This window comes from Stegostoma tigrinum, chromosome 32 (assembly GCF_030684315.1).
Source record: "Stegostoma tigrinum isolate sSteTig4 chromosome 32, sSteTig4.hap1, whole genome shotgun sequence".
Lineage (NCBI taxonomy): Eukaryota > Metazoa > Chordata > Chondrichthyes > Orectolobiformes > Stegostomatidae > Stegostoma > Stegostoma tigrinum.
This window is the reverse complement of record NC_081385.1, coordinates 38,591,519-38,612,588: the sequence shown is the minus strand read 5'-3', so window position 1 is coordinate 38,612,588 and position 21,070 is coordinate 38,591,519. Positions and strand designations below refer to the sequence as shown.

Sequence of the window (21,070 nt, the reverse complement as noted above, 5' to 3'; positions counted from 1 at the left end):
GCTTCCATCAAACTGATGTAACCGAAATCTGTAAACCCCTGGTTATATATGTGTATATCCTGCAATTGGAAGGAGGATATACATCTTATTATGTGGTACTGGCAACTCTGGCAGTTAGGAAGCCAAACGCAATGTTTGCATTAATTTCAAATGGGCTAGAATACAAGAGCAGAGATGTACTGCTGAGGTTGTATAAGGCTCTGGTCAGACCACATTTGGAATATTTTGAGCAGTTTTGGATCCCGTATCTAAGGAATGATGTGTTTATGTTGGAGTTCAGTGGACGTTTACAAAAATGATCTTGGGGATGAAGGGTTTATATGAGGAGCTGTTTCAGCCTCTAGGTCTGTACTGGATGGAGGTTAAGATTAGAACGTTAAGGAGGGTCTTGTTGAAGCTTACAGAATATTGAGAAGCATGGAGGAGATGTTTCCATTAGTAGTTTCGGCTAGGACTAAATGGACACAGCTGGAGAGTGAAGGACGACTGCTTAGAACTGAGATGGCGAAGCATTTCTTCAGCTAAAAGGTGGTTAATCTGTGGATCTCACTGTTGCAGAAGGCTGTGCAGACCATGTTATTGAGTGTACTTAAAACAGAGATAGATAAGTTCTTAATTAATAAGGAGATCGAGGGTTACAGAGAGAAGGCAGGAAAATGAGGTTGAGAAACATCAGTCATAGTACAGATACTATATGCAGCCTTTGCAGTGGTAAAAGTAGTACGTTGCCCATCCTTTGGTTTAGATAATTTACAACACATGTGGTACTCATGTGACTTGGAGTATACATTATCCGTGGTCCAGGAAATATTCACATTATGTAAATATCATCTTATTGTACAGATAATATATGCTCCCCAACCTGTGGGATTAGACATATAAGTTCAGCGCAGGAGCAAGACACAGTGCACCCCCCATGACCAGAAATACATATTACATCTGAAACTGCATGAATTAGAGAATAGAATAAAACTTTTTTGTGAGAATATTAATATGTGCCACCCAATCTGTATCATTTACAATAACTTGTTACAGTCCTTTGAGCACATGTTCCGTGAATGTGCTTTAATGTTTTATTACAAATACATTTTAAGGCAAAATATGGGGAAATTGAAGAGTCTAGTTATTGCCATTGTGTGGTATCAGCAACTTGAGGAGCTCTGAGGGTTTCCACAAGTCCAATCTGTAGCCTCCCTTGTTTGAAATCGTCCTGGATTATAATCAAAAAAATGGTATATGAATAAACATTGTATAAATAAATACACTTAAGAGTTTCCTGTTTGTCTTAGTTAATGCCATTCCATTATATGAATTTTAATCCTCATGATGGACCTTGAAACTCTAATCAATGTTGAAATTGCTGTGCAGTTTGGTGGAAATACAGCATTGCTAGAAAAGCTGAAGTTTTGATGAGATATTAAAAGAATGGCCAGGTGTGCTTTCTGAAGTGGAATAAAGGTGCCAACTGCAGCAGTGTTGGAGAAGGAGCATGTAATGATCTGATCAGTTGGGGAACATCTATCTTTTAATCACTACTGTCAAAAACATGTTAGCAGGCCATTTGTTTTGAAGATTGTGCTGTGTGCATATTATCTACGGCGTTTGCCTGTGAAACGCAAATTACTGGTTTTGAAAAATATCTCTTTGGTTGTAAGTATTTTGGAATTCCTTAGAGTTTGATTAAATGTTGTAAGATTGCAAACACCTACATTTGTAATTGTGTTAACATTAATTTAATCCAGTGCATATTTATTAGTCCAGTAATGATGCTGCAGCATTTTTTTTATTTTTGAAAGAAATTGACATGCAAAGCAGCATTTTCTCACAATCTCTTTTCCATTTCAGATTTCCAGTTTTGGTAATTTTGTATCTATCTTAATACTGAGGAAGTTAGAACAGACATTAATGCAGTCAGAACAGGCAAATTTGAATGCCGTATGCCAAAGGACGATAGCAGAGATTGTTTAGAGTAGAGTGGTAGACCATAGATAGACAGCAACATTCAAATCTGGTTGTCAGCATAGGGACTTGAGTGGGTAAATTATTTAGTTTATTGGTTAGGGTTTTTGATTAATGTAAATGATTAATCTGTTGTTCAGTGCTTTTAGTGGTTGGTGTTTCTATCAGTTGTTAATTAACCTTAAAGTAGTAACAGTTTGGGGACAGGGAACTGTTGTAAGTGAACATTTCTGCTTTAGATGTTTCCAGCTTGCAATTAAGGTGAATTGCATGTTGGAGGTGCTTCTTCATGAAAGAGTATCTGAGAAGTTTGCTTCAGGTCTCAGCCAGATCTCAAAGAGGAACAGGATCAGAATGAGATTGTTGTGACCATTAGTTTGTAGAGTAAGGGGAATGTAGATTAGAGAAAGAACAAAGAACTGCAGAAGTTGATCCTCTCCAGTAGGCACAATGTACTTGCTACCTGTGAGAGTAAAGAGAAAGATTGTTGTTTTCAAGAAGGATTTCCAGATAGTTTTTGGGGCTAAAGGGATCAAAGAGAAAGTTGAAACAGGCAACTGAGTTGAATGTTCAACCACAATCGTATTGAAAAGCTGAGTGGGCTTGAATGATTTACTGCTGTTCCTGCTTTCTCTGTATCTATGTTGAAGGAACCAGTGGAATGCTGGCTGTACAGCACCTTGGAGCAGGAGATTGTCGACTAGCTTTTTTTTAAAAACGTTATCCTTCTGAGCCACCAGTGTGCAGAAGTACAAGATACACGACAGCAATTTGAAAGGCTTCTTGAAAGCACCCGTGATCTCTACCCTCAAAGGCCAGAAGGTAGATGAGAAATTTACAAATGTCCTGACTTAAATGTTTAGAATTGGGCAGAAGATACTGGCCTACTTCCACATCACCCGAGTCAATTAAAAGACACCCCTATTGCTATTATCTGACTTATTGCTGCTGTGTTATGCCTTTAAGATTTAGCTTGAAATTTGAGATCATCTTATTGTGATATTGTTGTTTGTCACTTACCTTGGTGCCATTCTCGAGAACCCAGATATCCCCGATGATGCAATCCAATCTCCCCATTTTCTGTGCTTGCAGTAGTGCAGTTGCCACCTTCACGTGTGTAGTTTTCCAACCCTACAAGCAGTGTCATCATATCTACCAGCGTGTAACCTTTACCTCCTGTACCCACATCCTTCACAATGCACAGCACCGCCAGACGATTAAATGACTCCAGTTGATTGATGTTTGCACGCAGGAATTGGAGAATGATGTTGAGGTCATTCAGAGCACAGCCCAGCATCTTCTTACTAACCAACTCAAATGCAGGAAGCATCTCATATACAGCCAAAAATTGTTTGTCCCAGTAACAGAGCTGCAGCAGGGTGTAAACAATCATGGGGGCTAAGAGAAGGTAGACAGCACCATTGACCACGCTAATCATCTTGAATATAGTCACTGAAGTCAGCTTACACTGGATCACAGGTGGGATATCAGGGTCATTGGCCAGGAGTCCTGATTTGATAGAGCAACTGAATTCATCCTGGAAAAATGCTGGGAAATGGCAATAAACGAGGTAAAGGCAAGCGACAGAAATGAAAACCAACATAAGTAGCTGCCTCATGTAGTACATGCAGACAAAATAATGGGAGCGACTCTTGCAAGCCAAGTAACGCTGTAGAAGTGGAAACTCAAAGAACTTCTCCCTTCGAGCTCTTTCAACACAAAACAAACACAAAGAAAGTGAGTATTCAAGTAAAACAATCAATACGTTCCCAATTAATCAAGTGCCACTGGAAGGATAGGCCTTTTGTTAATGCATAGCTGATAGTTTGCAACACATAATGGGAATGCCTGATTTTGATCTCGCACTATAATGATCATTTTACTGTCCGGTTTGGTGTCTGCTGTGTTTCAGTTGGTGTTACTTGGATTCACACAATGCAATATGACCTCAACTATTTAAAGGCCCCGGGCCCTCAGATGAAATGGAGAAGTAGGCTTGCCTTCATTGGTTGGGGAATTGAGTACAAGAATTAGGATGTCATGTTACAGCTTTATAAGACTTTAGTTAGGCCATACTTAGAGTACAGCATTCAGTTTTGGTTGCCACATTACAGAAAGGACATGGAGCTTTGGAGAGGATGCAGAACAGAATGCTGCTTGGTTTAGAGAATATCAGCTATAAGGAAAGACTAGAAAAACTCTCTGGAGCAGTGGACGCAGAGTAGAAATTTGATAGAAGTCTCTAAAATTCTGAAATGCGTGGATAGGGTTGACAGTCACAATCTTTTCCCCAGTGTTGAAATGTCTAATACTAGGGGCCATGCATTTCAGGTGAGAGAGGGAAAGTTCTAAAGAGATGTGAGGGGCAAGTTTTTTTACTTGAGTGCCAGGAGTCTGGAACATGCTGCCTGGCATAGTGGTGGAGGCAGATATGTTAGGGATAATGGGAACTGCAGATGCTGGAGTTTTTCTGATGAAGGCTCTAGGCCCGAAACATCAGCTTTTGTGCTCCTAAGATGCTGCTTGGCCTGCTGTGTTCATCTAGCCCCACACTTTGTTATCGCACTTTGTTAGGGTTGTTTACAGGGACTTTTAGATAAGCACATGAGTATGCAAGGAATGGAGGGATATGGACCAAGGGCAGCAGAAGGGATTAGTTTAATTTGGTATCATGTTCGGCTTAGAATAAAGAGCCTGCTCCCGTGCTTTACTGTTCCATGTTCTAACTTGATTTGCCTTTAACAAATCATGATGCTTGTCGATTATCAGCCCATCTTCTTACAAATGACAATTAAATAGTTTCCGGCTTTATTGTCTCAAAATACTTTTGCAGTGTTGTCATTCTGACCTCTTGGCTTCCAACCTCACAGTTTCGGAATTCCCAGGCTCCAACCTCACAGTCTCTGATCTCCTGGCCTCAGACCTCACTGCCTCAGAACTACCGTCTTGGTGAGGCAATCTCCCAATGGCCCAGCATGGTGGTCTTTGGGCAGTATGTGGCAGCCTCTCAGCCTGACATGGCCTTAGCATGGACTTCCGGAATCAAGGTGTTACCAGAGCAATATCCCAGCCTCATGAACCTTGAGGTGAAGCGAGGCCCAGTCTGGAGTCAAGGCCTGGTGTGGACTGGAGGCTGGATGCAAGTATGGACTAGGTCGGAAGACCGTTATTCGGAACTTGTTTTTCCATTTTATAATTTATTCCTAAAATCTGCAATGCTGGACTTTTTTTACTTCTCTAAGTTTCCAAGAACTGTAACTGAAAAAGTTGTACCTAGGGATCTTTGTACCTAAGATGGTACAGTAAGCAGCAACTTGTATATTTTTTACTGTATTCATTTGACAACAAATCTAATTCTAATTTGGATGATCTGTAGCTGTTGTGTTTAATCTCCCCTTTTATTAATAGGAGTGATACACCTGCAACCCTTGTTTAGAATCATTGAGGTCTACAGCACAGAAAAAGGCCCTTCAGCCCTTTGAATCTATGCTGGTCAAACAAAATCTAAGTATTCTAAACAACTTGTCCAGTACTTGACCCATAGTACGCCATAGCATCATAGGTTCACATCCAAATACTTATTAAATGTTGAGAGTTTCTGCTTCTAGCACTGTCTTTCAGGCAGTGAGTTTCAGAGTCTCACCACATTCTTGATGAAACCTTTTTCTTCATATCCCCTAAAAACCTCCTGCCCTTTAACAAATCTGTGCCCTCTGGTAATTGACCCCTCCACCAGTAGTAAGACCTAGCAAATTATCTGTACACTCTGACCAATTTAATCACATCCATCTAATAATGTGCATTCCAGAATTCCACACAATGTTCTAGCTGTGACCTAACCAAAATTTTATACAGTTGCAACATAATCTCCCTGCTTTTAAGCTCTATGTGTTGGTTAACAAAGTCATGTAAACCATGTGCCCATTAATCACTTTATCTGCCTTTTCTGCTAGCTTAAGGGACCAGTGTACATGCACACCAAAGTTCCAGTGCTTCCCAGGGACCTATCATCCCTTTTATTGTCCTGCCCAAGTGCAATTGTCCAGATTGAAATCTTTTTAAACCTATCTGACCAACCTGTCTATATTCTTCTGCAGTCTAAGGATATCCTCCTCATTATTTACCACCCACCAATTTTTGTATCGTTTTCAAACTTATTGATCAACCCTCGTACATTCAAGGCTATACTATTACACATGCTACAAACAGCAAGGTCCTAACACTAATTTATGTGGACAGTAGTTTCCAATCACAAAAACACTCTTTGACCATCCCTCTTTGCTTCCTCCAACTCAGCTGGTTTTGGATCCAATTTACCAAATTTCCTTGGATCCCATGGGCTCTTACCTTTGCTGTCAGCCTCTTATGCGGGACCTTATCAAAGCCTTGCTGAAGTCCAAGTAGACCATAACAAAAGTATTGTGTCATCTATGCACCCGGTCACCTCTTCTAAAAATTCAATGAAGTTAATCAGGCATGACCACTGTTAAAAAATAATGCTCACTGTTCTTGATTAGTCCCTGCCTTTTCAAGTGCAGATTAATTCTGACATTAGTCCTGTAGCCAAGGAGCTTGAATAAATATTGCCAGACCGAGGCAGTTTCTATCTTCCTAAGTAATCTTGGATACATCCTATCTCAATTTGTAGACAAAGTTGACATTCTGTGCTTTGAGCACTGCCATCATTTTAAATACTTCTTTATTTTTAACCAATGTAATTTCACTACCTGCTTATTTACTATAACATTGGTAATATTCTCTTCTTTAGTAATGACAGGCTCAAAGTAATTATTTAACCATATCCTTTTCCTCTGCAAGAAGCTCTCATTTCTGTCCTTAATTGATAGGTCCTTTCTGTTGACTTCAGTTTGCTATTTATAGGTTCGTAAAGACTTCCGTGTTCCATTACCCGCTAAACTTTTCTCATGCTTTCCATTTGCTCATTTGTTTCCTTTTCTATTTGCATTTCTGCATAATTCTTCAACATATAAATTTGATATTTATCATATGCTCGCTTTTTTGTTTAATATTAATGTCACTTTATTTCGTCATGCAGAGATATCTTGGTTTAGTTGTCCTTTCTTTCCTCCCTATTGGCAACATATTTGATTTGCTCAACATTGGAAGCGGCAAACTTAGCAGTATACTGGTACAGGCCTAAAGAAATCATGCTCCAGCTGACATGTCCTGCAAGATTGGTTACTTCCAGCTGACTTCAGCACAAAATGTCATACTATCACCATAATCATGTACATTTCAACGTTTGTAAAGCTCCAAGTTTAGAAACATGCATCACCAGTGGATATGTTACACAGCTCTAGATAGTAAGTAGTTCTGTTTAGAGGCAGACAAAGAAAGATGGTAGGAAAAGCAATATACAGTTGCAATGCGCTAAATGCACAAAGTGCAGTGAACACGATTGGTGAACTACACACACAAATAGCCAGTTAGGAATATGAAGCAATGCCAATAATGGAAGTGTGGCTTAAAAGTATTATGCACAGAAGAATATAAAATGTTCAGAAAAGAGAGAAGAAAGAAAGGAAGATATAATGGCAGTACAGATTAGGAACGAATAAGAAAGAACAGTTTCTTTGAAAGGGTGGGGACAGAATCCATCTTTTAGAGTTGAAAAGCAAAAACAGGGTGACGATACTACTTGGGTATCCCACTGGGTTTCCAGTGAGAGATAAAGAGATAAAAAAAATCTGCAGAATATAGAAAGTGTTTAGAATACAAATATAAATAGATAATATAAACATATTAAATATGAGAATGTAGAAAGCATGGTTAGTAAATTTACAGATAACACTAAGATTGGTGGCATAGTGGACAGTGAAGAAGATCTTGATCAATTGGGTCAATCGACTGAAGAGTGGCAAATAGAGTTCAGCTCAGATAATTGCAAGATATGGCATTTTGGTGAAACAAATAAAGGATAAACTCAAACAATCATAAGTTGGACTTTGGGCAGTGTTATGGAAAAGAGAGCCCTAGCAGTTCAGAAACTTAATTCTTTGAAGTTTGCATCACAAATGGATACAGTGATTAAGAAGATGTTTAGTATGCTTGTCTTCATTGCTCAGTCCTTTGAGTATAGGCGTTCGGACATTATATTGAGGTCGTACAGGTCATTGGTAAGGCCTCTTCTGTCCCTGTTAGGAAGGATATTATTAAGCTGGAGAGGGATCAGGAGAGATTCATAGGATGTTGCTGGAAATGGAGGGTTTCAGTTACAAGGAGAGGTTTGGGATTTTGGTCAGCACGACCGGTTGGACCAAAGAGTCTGTTTGTATGTTATAAAAAAATTCTACAGTGGTGATATCATGTACTTTGACACTTCCCAGTCAATTCTTATGTAATTAACAGATGAGGATCAGTTTTCCTGGCCCAATTATAAGGAAGGTTGTGTTGGATCTGGTGCTGGTAAATGAATTGGGCACAAGTGCCCGTGTCAATACCTGTGGGAACACTTGGGCAAGAGTTTATTTTCTTTCTTGGAATTGGGCAACGTGAAGGCGGCCACATTTATTGTCTATCCAGTGCAGAAGGTCTGCAGGGTAGTGCCCTATGCCGAAACATCTTTAGCTACTTCAATGTCTCCATCATAAGGTCAGAGTTGGGGATGTTCTGTGATGATTCCTCAATGATCCTCACTATTCGCCACTCCTCAGACACTAAAAAGATCTGTATCCATATGCAGCAAAACTTGGTGAACATTATGGTTTGGGCTGGTAAGTGGCAAGTAACATGCACATTTCTTCTGAAGGGCCAAGCCCAAAACATCAGCTTTCCTAGTCCTCTGATGTTGCTTGGCCTGCTGTGTTCATCCAGCTCTACACCTTGTTATCTAACATGCACACAAGTGTCAGGTTAACAACTATCTCCAACAAGGCAGAATCTAACCATTTTCAACTTTTCAAGACATTCAATTACATTACCATCTTGAATTCCTGACTATTACCACCCTGACAGCTACCAGAAATGACCTGGAACAGGTATTTACAGATTGTGTCTAGAAGAGTTAAGCAAAGGTTGGTAGTTCTTGGAACCTCCTTCGAGCAGAAGATTTGAATGGAGCTGTTTTTGTAAGGTGTGTTCAGGAGGGTTTCCTAACACAGTACGTTGACAGGCCGACGAGGGGAGAGGCCATTCTAGACTTGGTGCTCGGAAACGAGCCGGGGCAGGTATCAGATCTTGTGGTGGGAGAGCATTTTGGTGATAGTGACCATAACTGCCTCACATTCTACATAGCTATGGAGAAGGAGAGGATGAGGCAAAATGGGAGGATATTTAATTGGGGAGGAGGAAACTATGATGCGATTAGACATGAGTTAGAAAGCATGGACTGGGAGCAGTTGTTCCATGGTAAGGGAACTATAGACATGTGGAGACTGTTTAAGGAACAGTTGTTGGGAGTGATGAGTAAATATGTCCCTCTGAGACAGGCAAGAAGGGGTAAGATAAAGGAACCTTGGATGACGAGAGCGGTGGAGCTTCTTGTGAAAAGGAAGAAGGTAGCTTACATAAGGTGGAGGAAGCTAGGGTCAAGTTCAGCTAGAGAGGATTACATGCAGGCAAGGAAGGAGCTCAAAAATGGTCTGAGGAGAGCCAGGAGGGGGCACGAGAAAGGCTTGGCAGAAGGAATCCGGGAAAACACAAAGGCATTTTACTCTTACGTGAGGAATAAGAGAATGATCAAAGAAAGAGTAGGGCCGATCAGGGATAGCATAGGGAACTTGTGTGTGGAGCCTGAGGAGGTAGGGGAAGCCCTAAATGAGTTTTTTGCTTCTGTCTTTACGAAAGAAACGAACTTTGTAGCGAATGGAACCTTTGAAGAGCAGGTGTGCATGCTGGAATGGATAGAGATAGAGGAAGCTGATGTGCTGAAAATTTTGTCAAACATTAAGATTGACAAGTCACCAGGCCCGGACCAGATTTGTCCTCGGCTGCTTTGGGAAGCGAGAAATGAAATTGCTTCGCCACTTGCGAAGATCTTTGCATCCTCGCTCTCCACTGGAGTCGTACCTGAGGACTGGAGAGAGGCAAATGTAATTCCTCTCTTCAAGAAAGGAAATAGGGAAATCCCCGGCAATTATAGACCGGTAAGTCTCACGTCTGTCGTCTGCAAGGTGTTAGAAAGGATTCTGAGGGATAAGATTTATGACCATCTGGAAGAGCATGGCTTGATCAAATACAGTCAACACGGCTTTGTGAGGGGTAGGTCATGCCTTACAAACCTTATCGAGTTTTTTGAGGATGTGACTAGAAAAGTTGATGAGGGTCGAGCTGTGGATGTGGTGTATATGGACTTCAGTAAGGCATTTGATAAGGTTCCCCATGGAAGGCTCATTCAGAAGGTCAGGAGGAATGGGATACAGGGGAACTTAGCTGCTTGGATACAGAATTGGCTGGCCAACAGAAGACAGCGAGTGGTAGTAGAAGGAAAATATTCTGCCTGGAAGTCAGTGGTGAGTGGAGTTCCACAGGGCTCTGTCCTTGGGCCTCTACTGTTTGTAATTTTTATTAATGACTTGGACGAGGGGATTGAAGGATGGGTCAGCAAGTTTGCAGACGACACAAAGGTCGGAGGTGTCGTTGAGTGTAGAGGGCTGTTGTAGGCTGCAGCGGGACATTGACAGGATGCAGAGATGGGCTGAGAGGTGGCAGATGGAGTTCAACCTGGATAAATGCGAGGTGATGCATTTTGGAAGGTCGAATTTGAAAGCTGAGTACAGGATTAAGGATAGGATTCTTGGCAGCGTGGAGGAACAGAGGGATCTTGGTGTGCAGATACATAGATCCCTTAAAATGGCCACCCAAGTGGACAGGGTTGTTAAGAAAGCATATGGTGTTTTGGCTTTCATTAACAGGGGGATTGAGTTTAAGAGTCGTGAGATCTTGTTGCAGCTCTATAAAACTTTGGTTAGACCGCACTTGGAATACTGTGTGCAGTTCTGGGCGCCCTATTATAGGAAAGATGTGGATGCTTTGGAGAGGGTTCAGAGGAGGTTTACCGGGATGCTGCCTGGACTGGAGGGCTTATCTTATGAAGAGAGGTTGACTGAGCTCGGTCTCTTTTCATTGGAGAAAAGGAGGAGGAGAGGGGACCTAATTGAGGTATACAAGATAATGAGAGGCATAGATAGAGTTGATAGCCAGAGACTATTTCCCAGGGCAGAAATGGCTAGCACGAGGGGTCATAGTTTTAAGCTGGTTGGTGGAAAGTATAGAGGGGATGTCAGAGGCAGGTTCTTTACGCAGAGAGTTGTGAGAGCATGGAATGCGTTGCCAGCAGCAGTTGTGGAAGCAAGGTCATTGAGGTCATTTAAGAGACTGCTGGACATGTATATGGTCACAGAAATTTGAGGTTGCATACATGAGGATCAATGGTCGGCACAACATTGTGGGCCGAAGGGCCTGTTCTGTGCTGTACTGTTCTATGTTCTATGTTCTGCAGTGATTAACTCACTTTATAACTGTTCAAAGCCTATCCACCATTTACAATGCCCAAGTTAGGAGTGTGATGAAATATTCTGTACTTGACCTGGATGAATGAAGTTCCAACAACACTCAAGAAGCTTGACACCATCCAAGGCAATGCTTATGTCTTAACTGGCAGGACCAAAAGCGATAACATTGGGCCTTTTCCACGAGCTTGCATGAGGGTGCTGACACTTCTGGAAAATAAGGCTTCAGTACTGTTGGAATGTACTCAAAATCCGTAGCCTTTGTACTAGCTATTATCTTAAGCTATTTCATGAAATCAAATGACATGATTTGAATCATATGCAAATATAGTCTTTTATAAGTAAGAAATGCCGTGGGCTTGTTCGGTCACTGTGTACAGACTGTACAGAATCAAACTGTTCCAGTGCCTGTGTATGTGTATAAGGATTTTTTTAAATGAAGAAAGTATAGTTTTGAAATAAAAACATGTTTCCCAATTTGTTGGCCCCTTTGCTACCTGCCACAGATCTGCTCTAGCAACAATATCCTTTAGGACATGCCCAGTCAGTGGTGATGCTGCTGAGGCATCCTTGGTGATAGACATTGAACTTCCCCACATAGAGTATATTCTGTACTCTTGCTGTTCTTTGTGCTGATTTCACTTCAATGTCAAGGAATACCAATTAATCAGTTGAGTAGAGTGGAAGGTAGTAATCAATTGTAGACATCCTTGCCTATATTCGACCTGATACTGTGAGACTTTATTGTATCCACTGTCAATGTTGAGAATTACCAGAGCACTATTCTATTGATTGCACATCACTATCTTCTGCACTCAGTTTATTATCTGTATTGTTGAACATTTCAATCTTAATCTACTCACATACCTTTCACCTTGCACTCTTCATAAATTTAAGACATTAAGTATTCTGTTGCCTACATCCCAACTCGCATCAGATTCCATTCATCTCTATTTCTGTGCATAGTGGCCTTCATTGGCTTCTAGTCTGGCAATATCTCATTTTAAAACTTTATTTCAAAGTTTTTCTTCATTTCAAGCCTCTCCTTGATCTTGCCGGTCTGCAAACTCCTCCAGCTGTCCAACCCACCGAGATAGTTCCATTCCTCCAATCCTGGCTTGCTGCACATTCCTGATTTCCATACCTGACTATTGGCATTTGTGCCTTCAACTGTCTGACACCTAAGCCCCTCCTAATCCTCTGACTCCTTTGCTTTTTTTTTAAATATAAGATGATTGTTTAAACTTATGTCTTTAGCCAAGCTTTTGGTCATCTGCCTGAATATCTCTGTGCTCAGTGCCAAATTTTGTTTCATTAAGTACCTTGCAACATTTTACTAGGCACCAGTATAATAAACGTATTAACCCCTTTTTCTATTCAATGATCAGTCCCTTCCAGTGTATTCTGCGGAGCTTCACTCATCCTGAAAATCTTGTTATATCATTTTCCATATCAAAGATCACAGGTTTGTACAGGTTTTCTACCTGTCTAATTCTTCTTGGATCAAATGCTTGGCATTGGGGCTATTCTCATGTTTCTTTACAATTAATTGAGCCACTTTGATGGATCGATTGTAGGCTTTGTCCAACTCATCAATAATGAAAAGTAGGTCAGCGATGAGGGTCGGAGTAACAAACACTTTCCAGATCAAAGCAGGAAGGTACATGATCATACCAATCACCAGCAGAGAGTACGGGAACACCTGTAACAATAAGAGAATGCTAGTCACACTGATCGCCAAGGGAGAATACATTATACGAATTCTGAGAGGAAAATTCTAATCAAGTATACAAAACTAATAGCATTTTGATATCTGCAAAGCTGTCTTTTGAAGCCTAGAATCATAGAATGGTTTGAGCAGAGGAGGTCATTCACTGTGTTGAAACCATGCTGGCCGTCAGCAAGAACAATTTATCTGGCCTTGTTCTCCCAATGTTCACTTTTTTTAATATCTTCTATCAACATACTCGTTTGAAAGCTGTAATTAATATGCCTGGATCACACCCATGGAGCCCCTGTGCTGTAACCATTCACTGTGAACAAAGGTTTTTCCTCATGTCATCATCAGTTCTTTTGAGATTTGTTTTAAGTTAGTGACCTCTGGTTCTCAATCCTTCCAAGGGGTGGGGGTGGGGGTGGAGGGATCAGTTACTTGCTATCTACAAAGCTGAGATTCTTGTGATTTTGAACTCTAATCATACCTCTAGTATAAGCAGAACAATATCAGTGAATAGCTGAAGTTGTTTATCTTTGAAATCACTCTTATAAACCTTTTCTGCATCCTCCATAAGACCTTTGTATGCATCATAAAATGCAGTGTTCAAATTGGACAATGATCTAATTGAAGTTGAGCCATGATTTATAACTTATGAACTTCGTTCTGTAAATGTACCTCTTCTGAAAGTTGACCCTCTTGGCTTGCAAGTTTCTCCAGAACAAGCAATACATCTTGTTAGTTTATCGGTCAAGAAACATTTCCTGAATGCATAAACATTTCTTTTCTGTCTTTTACACTGTTATCATCCAAGCCTGTGTTAGGATAGTTAAAACTGTAGTTCTTATATCTTTCTGCAACTTCCCTTCAAACTTAATCCTCTGCAGCTCTGTGACATTCTTATCTCTCAGGCAACGTTCAAGAAGGCGCTGTCATGCCACCAACACCTCAAAGGCCGTTAGGGATGGTCATTAAACACTGACTTTGCTAGCAACTCCCATATTCCATGAACAAAATTTAAAATGTGGTGGTGAGCCACAATCTTGACCCACTGCCGCCAATCAGCATACAGCCACAATGATTTTTGGGAGTTCGCCTCAGCCTTTGGCCTTGCCAAGGTAATGTGCTGTGTTATTACTCTAATGAGAACCACTTGCTGAAAACCAAGCCCCACAATTCTACAAGTCATCATAAATGTGAAATATATGTGAAGGGTGGCTATTGTCTGACTGAGAGCAAGAAAAGATAACTCATGCCAGGTTTCATCAACAAACAAGAAAGCAAACTTATAAACTCTTCTTCTTATGTGATGAAATGAATTACTGATTATTGATATACAAACTTAAACTATACTCCCTTTAAACCCAAATACAAAATTAAGATGAACAAGACAGTTGAGACGAACCATTTTGTGGGAATGGTATGAATTGCCAATGCTGAATTCTGAGATAACAAGGTGTAGAGCTGGATGAACACAGCAGGCCAGGCAGCATCAGAGGAGCAGGAAAGCTGACACTTCGGGCTAGACCCTTCTTCAGAAAGGGAAGTGGGGAAGGAGGCTCTGAAATAAATAGAGAGGGGAGCTGTGGTAGCAGGAGGATGGGTGGGAGAGAGGATGACAGGTCAAGGAGACAGGGATAAAGCTAGTAAAGGTGAGTGTCCAACAAGTCCACACTGACCCAGATTCATCCCCCGATAACCCGCATAATCTACACATCCCTGAATACTATGGGAATTTAGCATGGCCAATCCACCTAGCCTGCACATCTTTGGACTGTGGCAGGAAACCAGAGCACCTACAGGAAACCTACACAGACAGTGACCCGAGGGGGTAATTGAACCCGGATCCCTGGCACTGTGAGGAAGCAGTGCTAACCACTGAGCCACTGTGCCACCGCCCCCCCCCCCCCCCAAACTACTTCTAAACTAATCTCATCTGCCTGCAAAGATCCTTATCTCTCTATTCTCTGTCTGTTCATGTGTTTGTCCAGGTACCTCTTAAACATTACTACTGTAATTGTTGGAACCAAGAGAGGCTTTGGGAAACTGAGAGGGCTGAATGTTCATAAATAATTAACAAGACCTGGACTTTATAAATGTTTAGCATAAGTAATCTGTTTTTGTACTTAGTTCCTCTGCCTCAATGCCACTGAACTTTCTTAGCAGCGAGCCTCTTTGGACTTTCAACTCTGACAAATTACATCAGGTAGCTAGTTCACAAATGCAATAAATTGGTGCACTTCTTTCACATCTGTTGGTTCCTCCATCTCTATTATAGGTTTTACCTTGTTGGGATTCAAGGTGCTTCTACTGTCAATGCATGAACAATGACCACAGACATTTCAATTGAATTTTTTTGTTGTTCAATCTCCAGGTTCATCTAGTGAGCTCTATCCAGCAGTTGCACTAAATTATGATTGTGCAATAGCTTCTTCCATTACGTTTCCACATCCATAGAGCACTAGATCACCCACAACCTACCTGGCATAGGTAGACAAAGGAATGTGTTCTTGCAAAATGAGTATAGAGAGTAAGGTAAGAAGTTAAAAAGCAGGACCTGAAAGGCAGTGATCTCTGGATTACCCTCCAGTGCCATGCGCCAGTGAGGATAGAAATAGAAAGATAGGCCAGATGAATGAGGAGCTGGTGTAGGGGCAAGATTTTCAATTCTTGGATCATTGGGATCTCTTCTGGGGTAGAGGTGACATGTATAAGAGGTTTGGTTACACTTGAACTGAAGGGGTTCCAATATCCTTGCCGGGAGATTTGCTAGTGTTACCTGAAGGGTTTAAACTAGTTTGGCGGTGGGCTGGGACTCTGAATAAGAGAGGGGTCATCAAGAAGTCAGGGGAAAATAACTTAGCCATCAAGAGCAAGATTACTATTCAGGATATCCAGGGGCACAATAAAGGGAGGGAAAAGACTTCTGGTTTAAAATGCATTTATTTCAATGCATGGGCCTGACTGTTGAGGCAGATGAGCTCAGAGCACGGATGTCTCTGAGGACCGGGTTATTATATTCAAAACAGAAACATGGCTGAGAGAAGGGCAGAACTGACAGCTCAATGTTCCAGGATACAGAAGCTACAGGCATGACAGAAGTATAAGTAAGCAAGAAGGGGGAATTGCCCTTTGATAAGGGAGGACATAACAAAAGTGCTGAGAGAAGATATTCTTAAGGGGTTATCAAATGAGGTCATATGGTTAGAACTTAGAAGCAAAAACAGGGTAGTCACTCTGTTTCTGCCTTGCCACCCTTGTACTCTTAATATAACTGTAGAACCTCTTGGGATTACCTTTAACCTTATCTGCCAGATCCATCTCATACCCTCGTTTTGCTCTTCTGATTTCTCTTTTAAGTGTGCTCCTACACTTCTTATAGTCATCTAGGGATTCACTTGAGCTCCATAGCTTAAACCCAATGTTTAATTATAGAACCCCAGATAGCCAACGGGTACTAGAGGGGCAGATGTGTAGAGAGATTGCAGATACCTGTAGGAATATAGTAGGTCCTTAAGGAGTGTAGTGGAACAGAGATGCATGGTTCTCTGAAAGTAGAGTAACAGGTAGACAGGGCAGTGAAGATGGCTTTTGATACATTGGTGCTCATCAGTCAGGGCATTGAATATAGAAGTTTGGAAGTTATGTTGCAGTTGTAGGCCGCACTTGGGGGCATTGTGTTCTGTTTTGGCCACCTTGCTATGGGAAGGATGTTATTAAACTGGTAGGAGTGCAGAAGAAATTTGCAAGGATGTTACCAGGACTCAAGGGATTGAGTTATAGGGAAAGGTCGGACAAGTAGGACGTTTTTTCTTCAGAGCATAAGAGACTGAGGGGGGATCTTATAGAAGTGTATAAGATCATGAGATGTATGGATAGGATGAATGCGCTTAATTTTTTTTCCCAGGGTTGGGGAATCGAGGACTCGAAGGCATCAGTTTAAGATAAGAGGGGAAAGACGACATGGGAACTTGAGGGGCAATCTTTTACACGGTGGGTGGTGCACCTATGGAATGAGCTGCCAGCAGAATTGGTTGAGGCGGGTACATTAACAACATTTAAAAGGCATTTGGACAAATACATGGATAGAAAAGGTTAGGAAGGATATGGGTTGCGTGCAGGGAGATGGAGTTAGCATGGATGGACATTTTTTTCAGGATGGACCCATTTGGGCTGAAGGATCTTACTCTGTGCTTTTGGACTCTATGGCTCTATTACTATGAATAACAGTAATATTAGTTGGAAATTTTAATCTCCCCTGCATTGACTGGGCCACCCAGAGTGTAAAAGGCCCGGACAGGGTGGAATTTGCCAAATTGGTCCAAGCAGGTTTCCTAAATCAATATGTAGAGGGTCCTACTCGGGAGGGTGCAACACTGGACCTCCTCATAGGGAACAAGGTCAAGCAAGTGATTGAAGTGTCAGTTGGAAAGCACTTTGGGCCCAGTTACTATAACTCACTTAGTTTTAACATAATTATGAAAAAAGATAGGATGGGTCCACAGGTTAAGATGCTAATCTGGAGCAGGGCCAATTTTGGAGCCATTGGGCAAGATGTGGCAGTAGTTGACTGGGTGAGCCTGTTTGAGGGAAAAGGAACAACTGGCCAATGGGAGGCTTTTACAAGTCTGATATCAAGAATCCAGTATGTCCCTGTTAGGGGGAAGGGAAAAGCTGCCAGGTTTAGGGATCACTGGCTGATGAGGGAAATTAAGGCTCTTGGAAAAAGAAGACGTACATTGGGTTTAAGCTATGGAGCTCAAGTGAATCCCTAGATGACTATAAAAAGTGTAGGAGCACACTTAAAAGAGAAATCAGAAGAGCAAAACAAGGGTATGAGCTGGATCTGGCAGATAAGGTTAAAGGTAATCCCAAGAGGTTCTATAGCTATATTAAGAGTAAAAGGGTGGCAAGGCAAAAAATAGGTCCCCTTAAAGATCAGTATGATCATTTATGTGTGGAACCACAGGAGATGGGGGAGATTTTTAATGAATATTTCTTGTCAGTGTTTACTGAGGACAGAATCATAGATGCTAAGAGAATAAGTGAAACAAGAGGGAATGTTTTGGGCCACATACATATTTACCAGAGAGGAGGCATTTGCAGCCTTAGATTGCATTAAGGTGGATAAATCTCCTGGGCTTGGTCAAGTCCGTCCTCAGATGTTGTGGGAGGTTAGGGAAGAAATTGCAGAGGCTCTTGCAGAGATTTTTGCTTCATCTTTAACCACTGGTGAAGTTCCAGAAGTCTGGAGGGTGGCTAATGTTGTTCCATTGTTTAGGAAAGATAGCAAAGACAAGCCAGGGATCTACAGGCCAGTGAGCCTGACATCAATGGCAGCCAAAATGTTGGAGAGGATACTGAGGGATAGGATCAATTAACATTTGGATAGTCAAGGTCTGATTAGGGATAGTCAGCATGGATTTGTGCGCGAGATGGCATGTCTGACAAATCTTTTAGGGTTTTTTGAATAGATAACCAAGAGTATAGATGACGTTAAGGCAGCGGATGTTTTCTGTATAGACATTAGTAAATCCTTTGACAAAATCCGCATGACAGGCTAGTTATGAAGACTAGGTCACATGAGACCCAGGGAGAGCTAGCTAATTGGATTCAAAATTGGCTTAATGGTAGGAAGCAGAGAATAATGGTTGAAAGTTGTTTCTCAGACTGGAGGCCTGTGTCACAGGGGTCAGTGCTGGAACCTTTGTTATTTGTTACTTACATAAATGATCTGGATATGAATATACAGGGCATGAATAGTAGGTTAGCAGATGATACAAGATTAGGAGGTATTGTTGATAGCGAGGAAGGTTATCAAAAATTACAGAGGGATCTTGATCAGATGAGGAAGTGGGCTGAGGATTGGCAAATAAAATTCAATACATATGAATGTGAGGTGTTGCCCTTTGGAAAATCAAACCAAATTAGAACAGTAAATGGCAAGGTCCTAAGGAGTGTTTTGGAACAGAGGGACCTAGGAGCACAAGTTCTTAGTTCATTGATAGTGGTGTCACAGGTTGACAGGATGCTGAAGAAGGTATTTAGCAGTTGGCTTTCATCGGTCAAGGCATTAAGCATAGGAGCTGGGATATTATGTTAGAGTTGTATTAGTCAGTGTTGAGGCCACATTTGGAGTATTATGTAAAGTTTTGGTTGTTCTTTTATAGGAAAGACATAGTTAAAGTGGAAATTATGCAGAGAAGATTTATGAGGTTGTTGCCAGGACTAGTAGGCCTGAGTTATAGGGAGAGGTTGACCAGGATAAGACTTTATTCCTTGGAATTTAGGAGAATGAGAGGTGCCTTATTGAGGTGCCTAAAATCATGAGGGTCATTGATAGGATGGGGAATTGAAAACCAGAGGGCATAGGTTTAAGGTGAGAGGGTAAATATTTAAAAGGAACTAAGGGACAACTTCTTCACATAGAAAGTGGTGCATAAGTGGAATAGGCTGCCAGAGAAAGTGGTTGAGGCTGATACAGTGGCAACATTTAAATATTTGGATTGATACAGGGTTGGGAAGGGTTTAGAGGAATATGGACCAAATGTGGGCAATTGGAACTCGCTGAGTGGGCACCATGGTCAGCATGGACCAGTTTGGGCCAAAGGGCCTGTTTACATGCTGTATTACTCTATGATTCTGACTCTATGACTCGACTTCTGCTTCTACTCCTGGAAAATCCTCGACCCTCTCATGCTGTCTGTGTTAATACTCTTTCAGAACAGTTGAAATGAAACATTCTTTGCACAACTATCTATGCCTTAAAAATGATGCCCCGAATATACTTCAAAAACTGACCAACTTACCCATCATTCATAACTAGATTCATAAAGACCTTTACCATTGCAAGTAACAGCAAAATTAATTTATGCTTGGCATGGGATAATGCAACTCTTCAAAACTTCACTTTCCCCTTCCCCTCCCTCATTTCTGAAGAAGGGTCTTGACCCAAAACGTCAGCTTTCCTGCTCCTCTGATGCTGCTTGGCCTGCAGTGTTCATCCAGCTGTACATCTTATTATCTTGAAATCTATTGAGTTTTATTTGGATCTATGTACAGGCTCAGAATTCCAGGTTTCCTTACTGCAGTAGTAACAACTGTTTGAGTCGTCACTTGCTTGGTTGCTGCCCTTTATTCCAACTCCTCGACCTTGACTTTCAGGCTGGACTTGATGGCAGTTGGAACCCTCTTCCGAAGATGCTGAATTTGTAAAAAAGTCTGTGCCATTTTTTATGATATATTCAGAAGTCAATGGCCCTGTACATCTCTTCCACATGTATAGTGATATGAAATCAAGGTTCAGCTAAGGTGAGCTCAATGTCTGTTATCTGGAATGGCAGATTAACGTTCTGCCAGTATAGTACCAAATACTTGTCCTCCAGAATTAGCAGTAGACCTAGTCAAGCTGTTCTGTTGCACCACAATAATGATATCTAACTAATGCAATGCCCAATTACTGTTCACAAAAAGCAGGACAAATCCAACATGCCATATTACAGCTTACTGCTCCATCATCCAGCTTTCAGTCATCAGCAGTGATGGAAGTCATCAACAGCTTTTATCAAGTGTCACTTAATCAGCAATAACCTGCTCACTGATGTCAGTTTGGATACACCACGGCCCATTCAGCTCCTGACCTCATGACAGCGTTGCTCCAAATATGGACAGAATAGCTGAATTTAAAAGAGGAAATGAGGATGACTGCCCTTAACATTGAGATCATGTTTGATTGTGTCAGCAAGGAGTCCCAGCAAAACACGAGTCAATAAGAATCAAGGAGAAAATACCCCATTGATTATAGACGAACAGAGCATGAAAGGAAGATGGTTATGGTTGTTGGACATCAGTTGTCTCAAACTTGGGACACTATTGCAGGAATTCCTCAGAGTATTTATTTTCTAATTAACCACTCATATTATTACAT

At 41.3% G+C, this 21,070-nt stretch overlaps 1 protein-coding gene across 1 annotated transcript in view; it reads right to left on the bottom strand.

Annotated features, from left to right (window-relative positions):
• Positions 1-1,142: 1,142 nt before the first annotated feature.
• Positions 1,143-21,070, bottom strand: part of LOC125466875 (pannexin-3-like) — a 35,324-nt gene continuing 15,396 nt past the window's right edge. Inside the window, exons 3-5 of the mRNA XM_059638925.1 lie at positions 12,914-13,131; positions 2,980-3,668; positions 1,143-1,210 (exon numbers count right to left, since the gene is read on the bottom strand). Coding sequence (XP_059494908.1) covers positions 1,143-1,210; positions 2,980-3,668; positions 12,914-13,131 — 975 coding nt within the window. The remainder of the gene's footprint in view (positions 1,211-2,979; positions 3,669-12,913; positions 13,132-21,070) is intronic.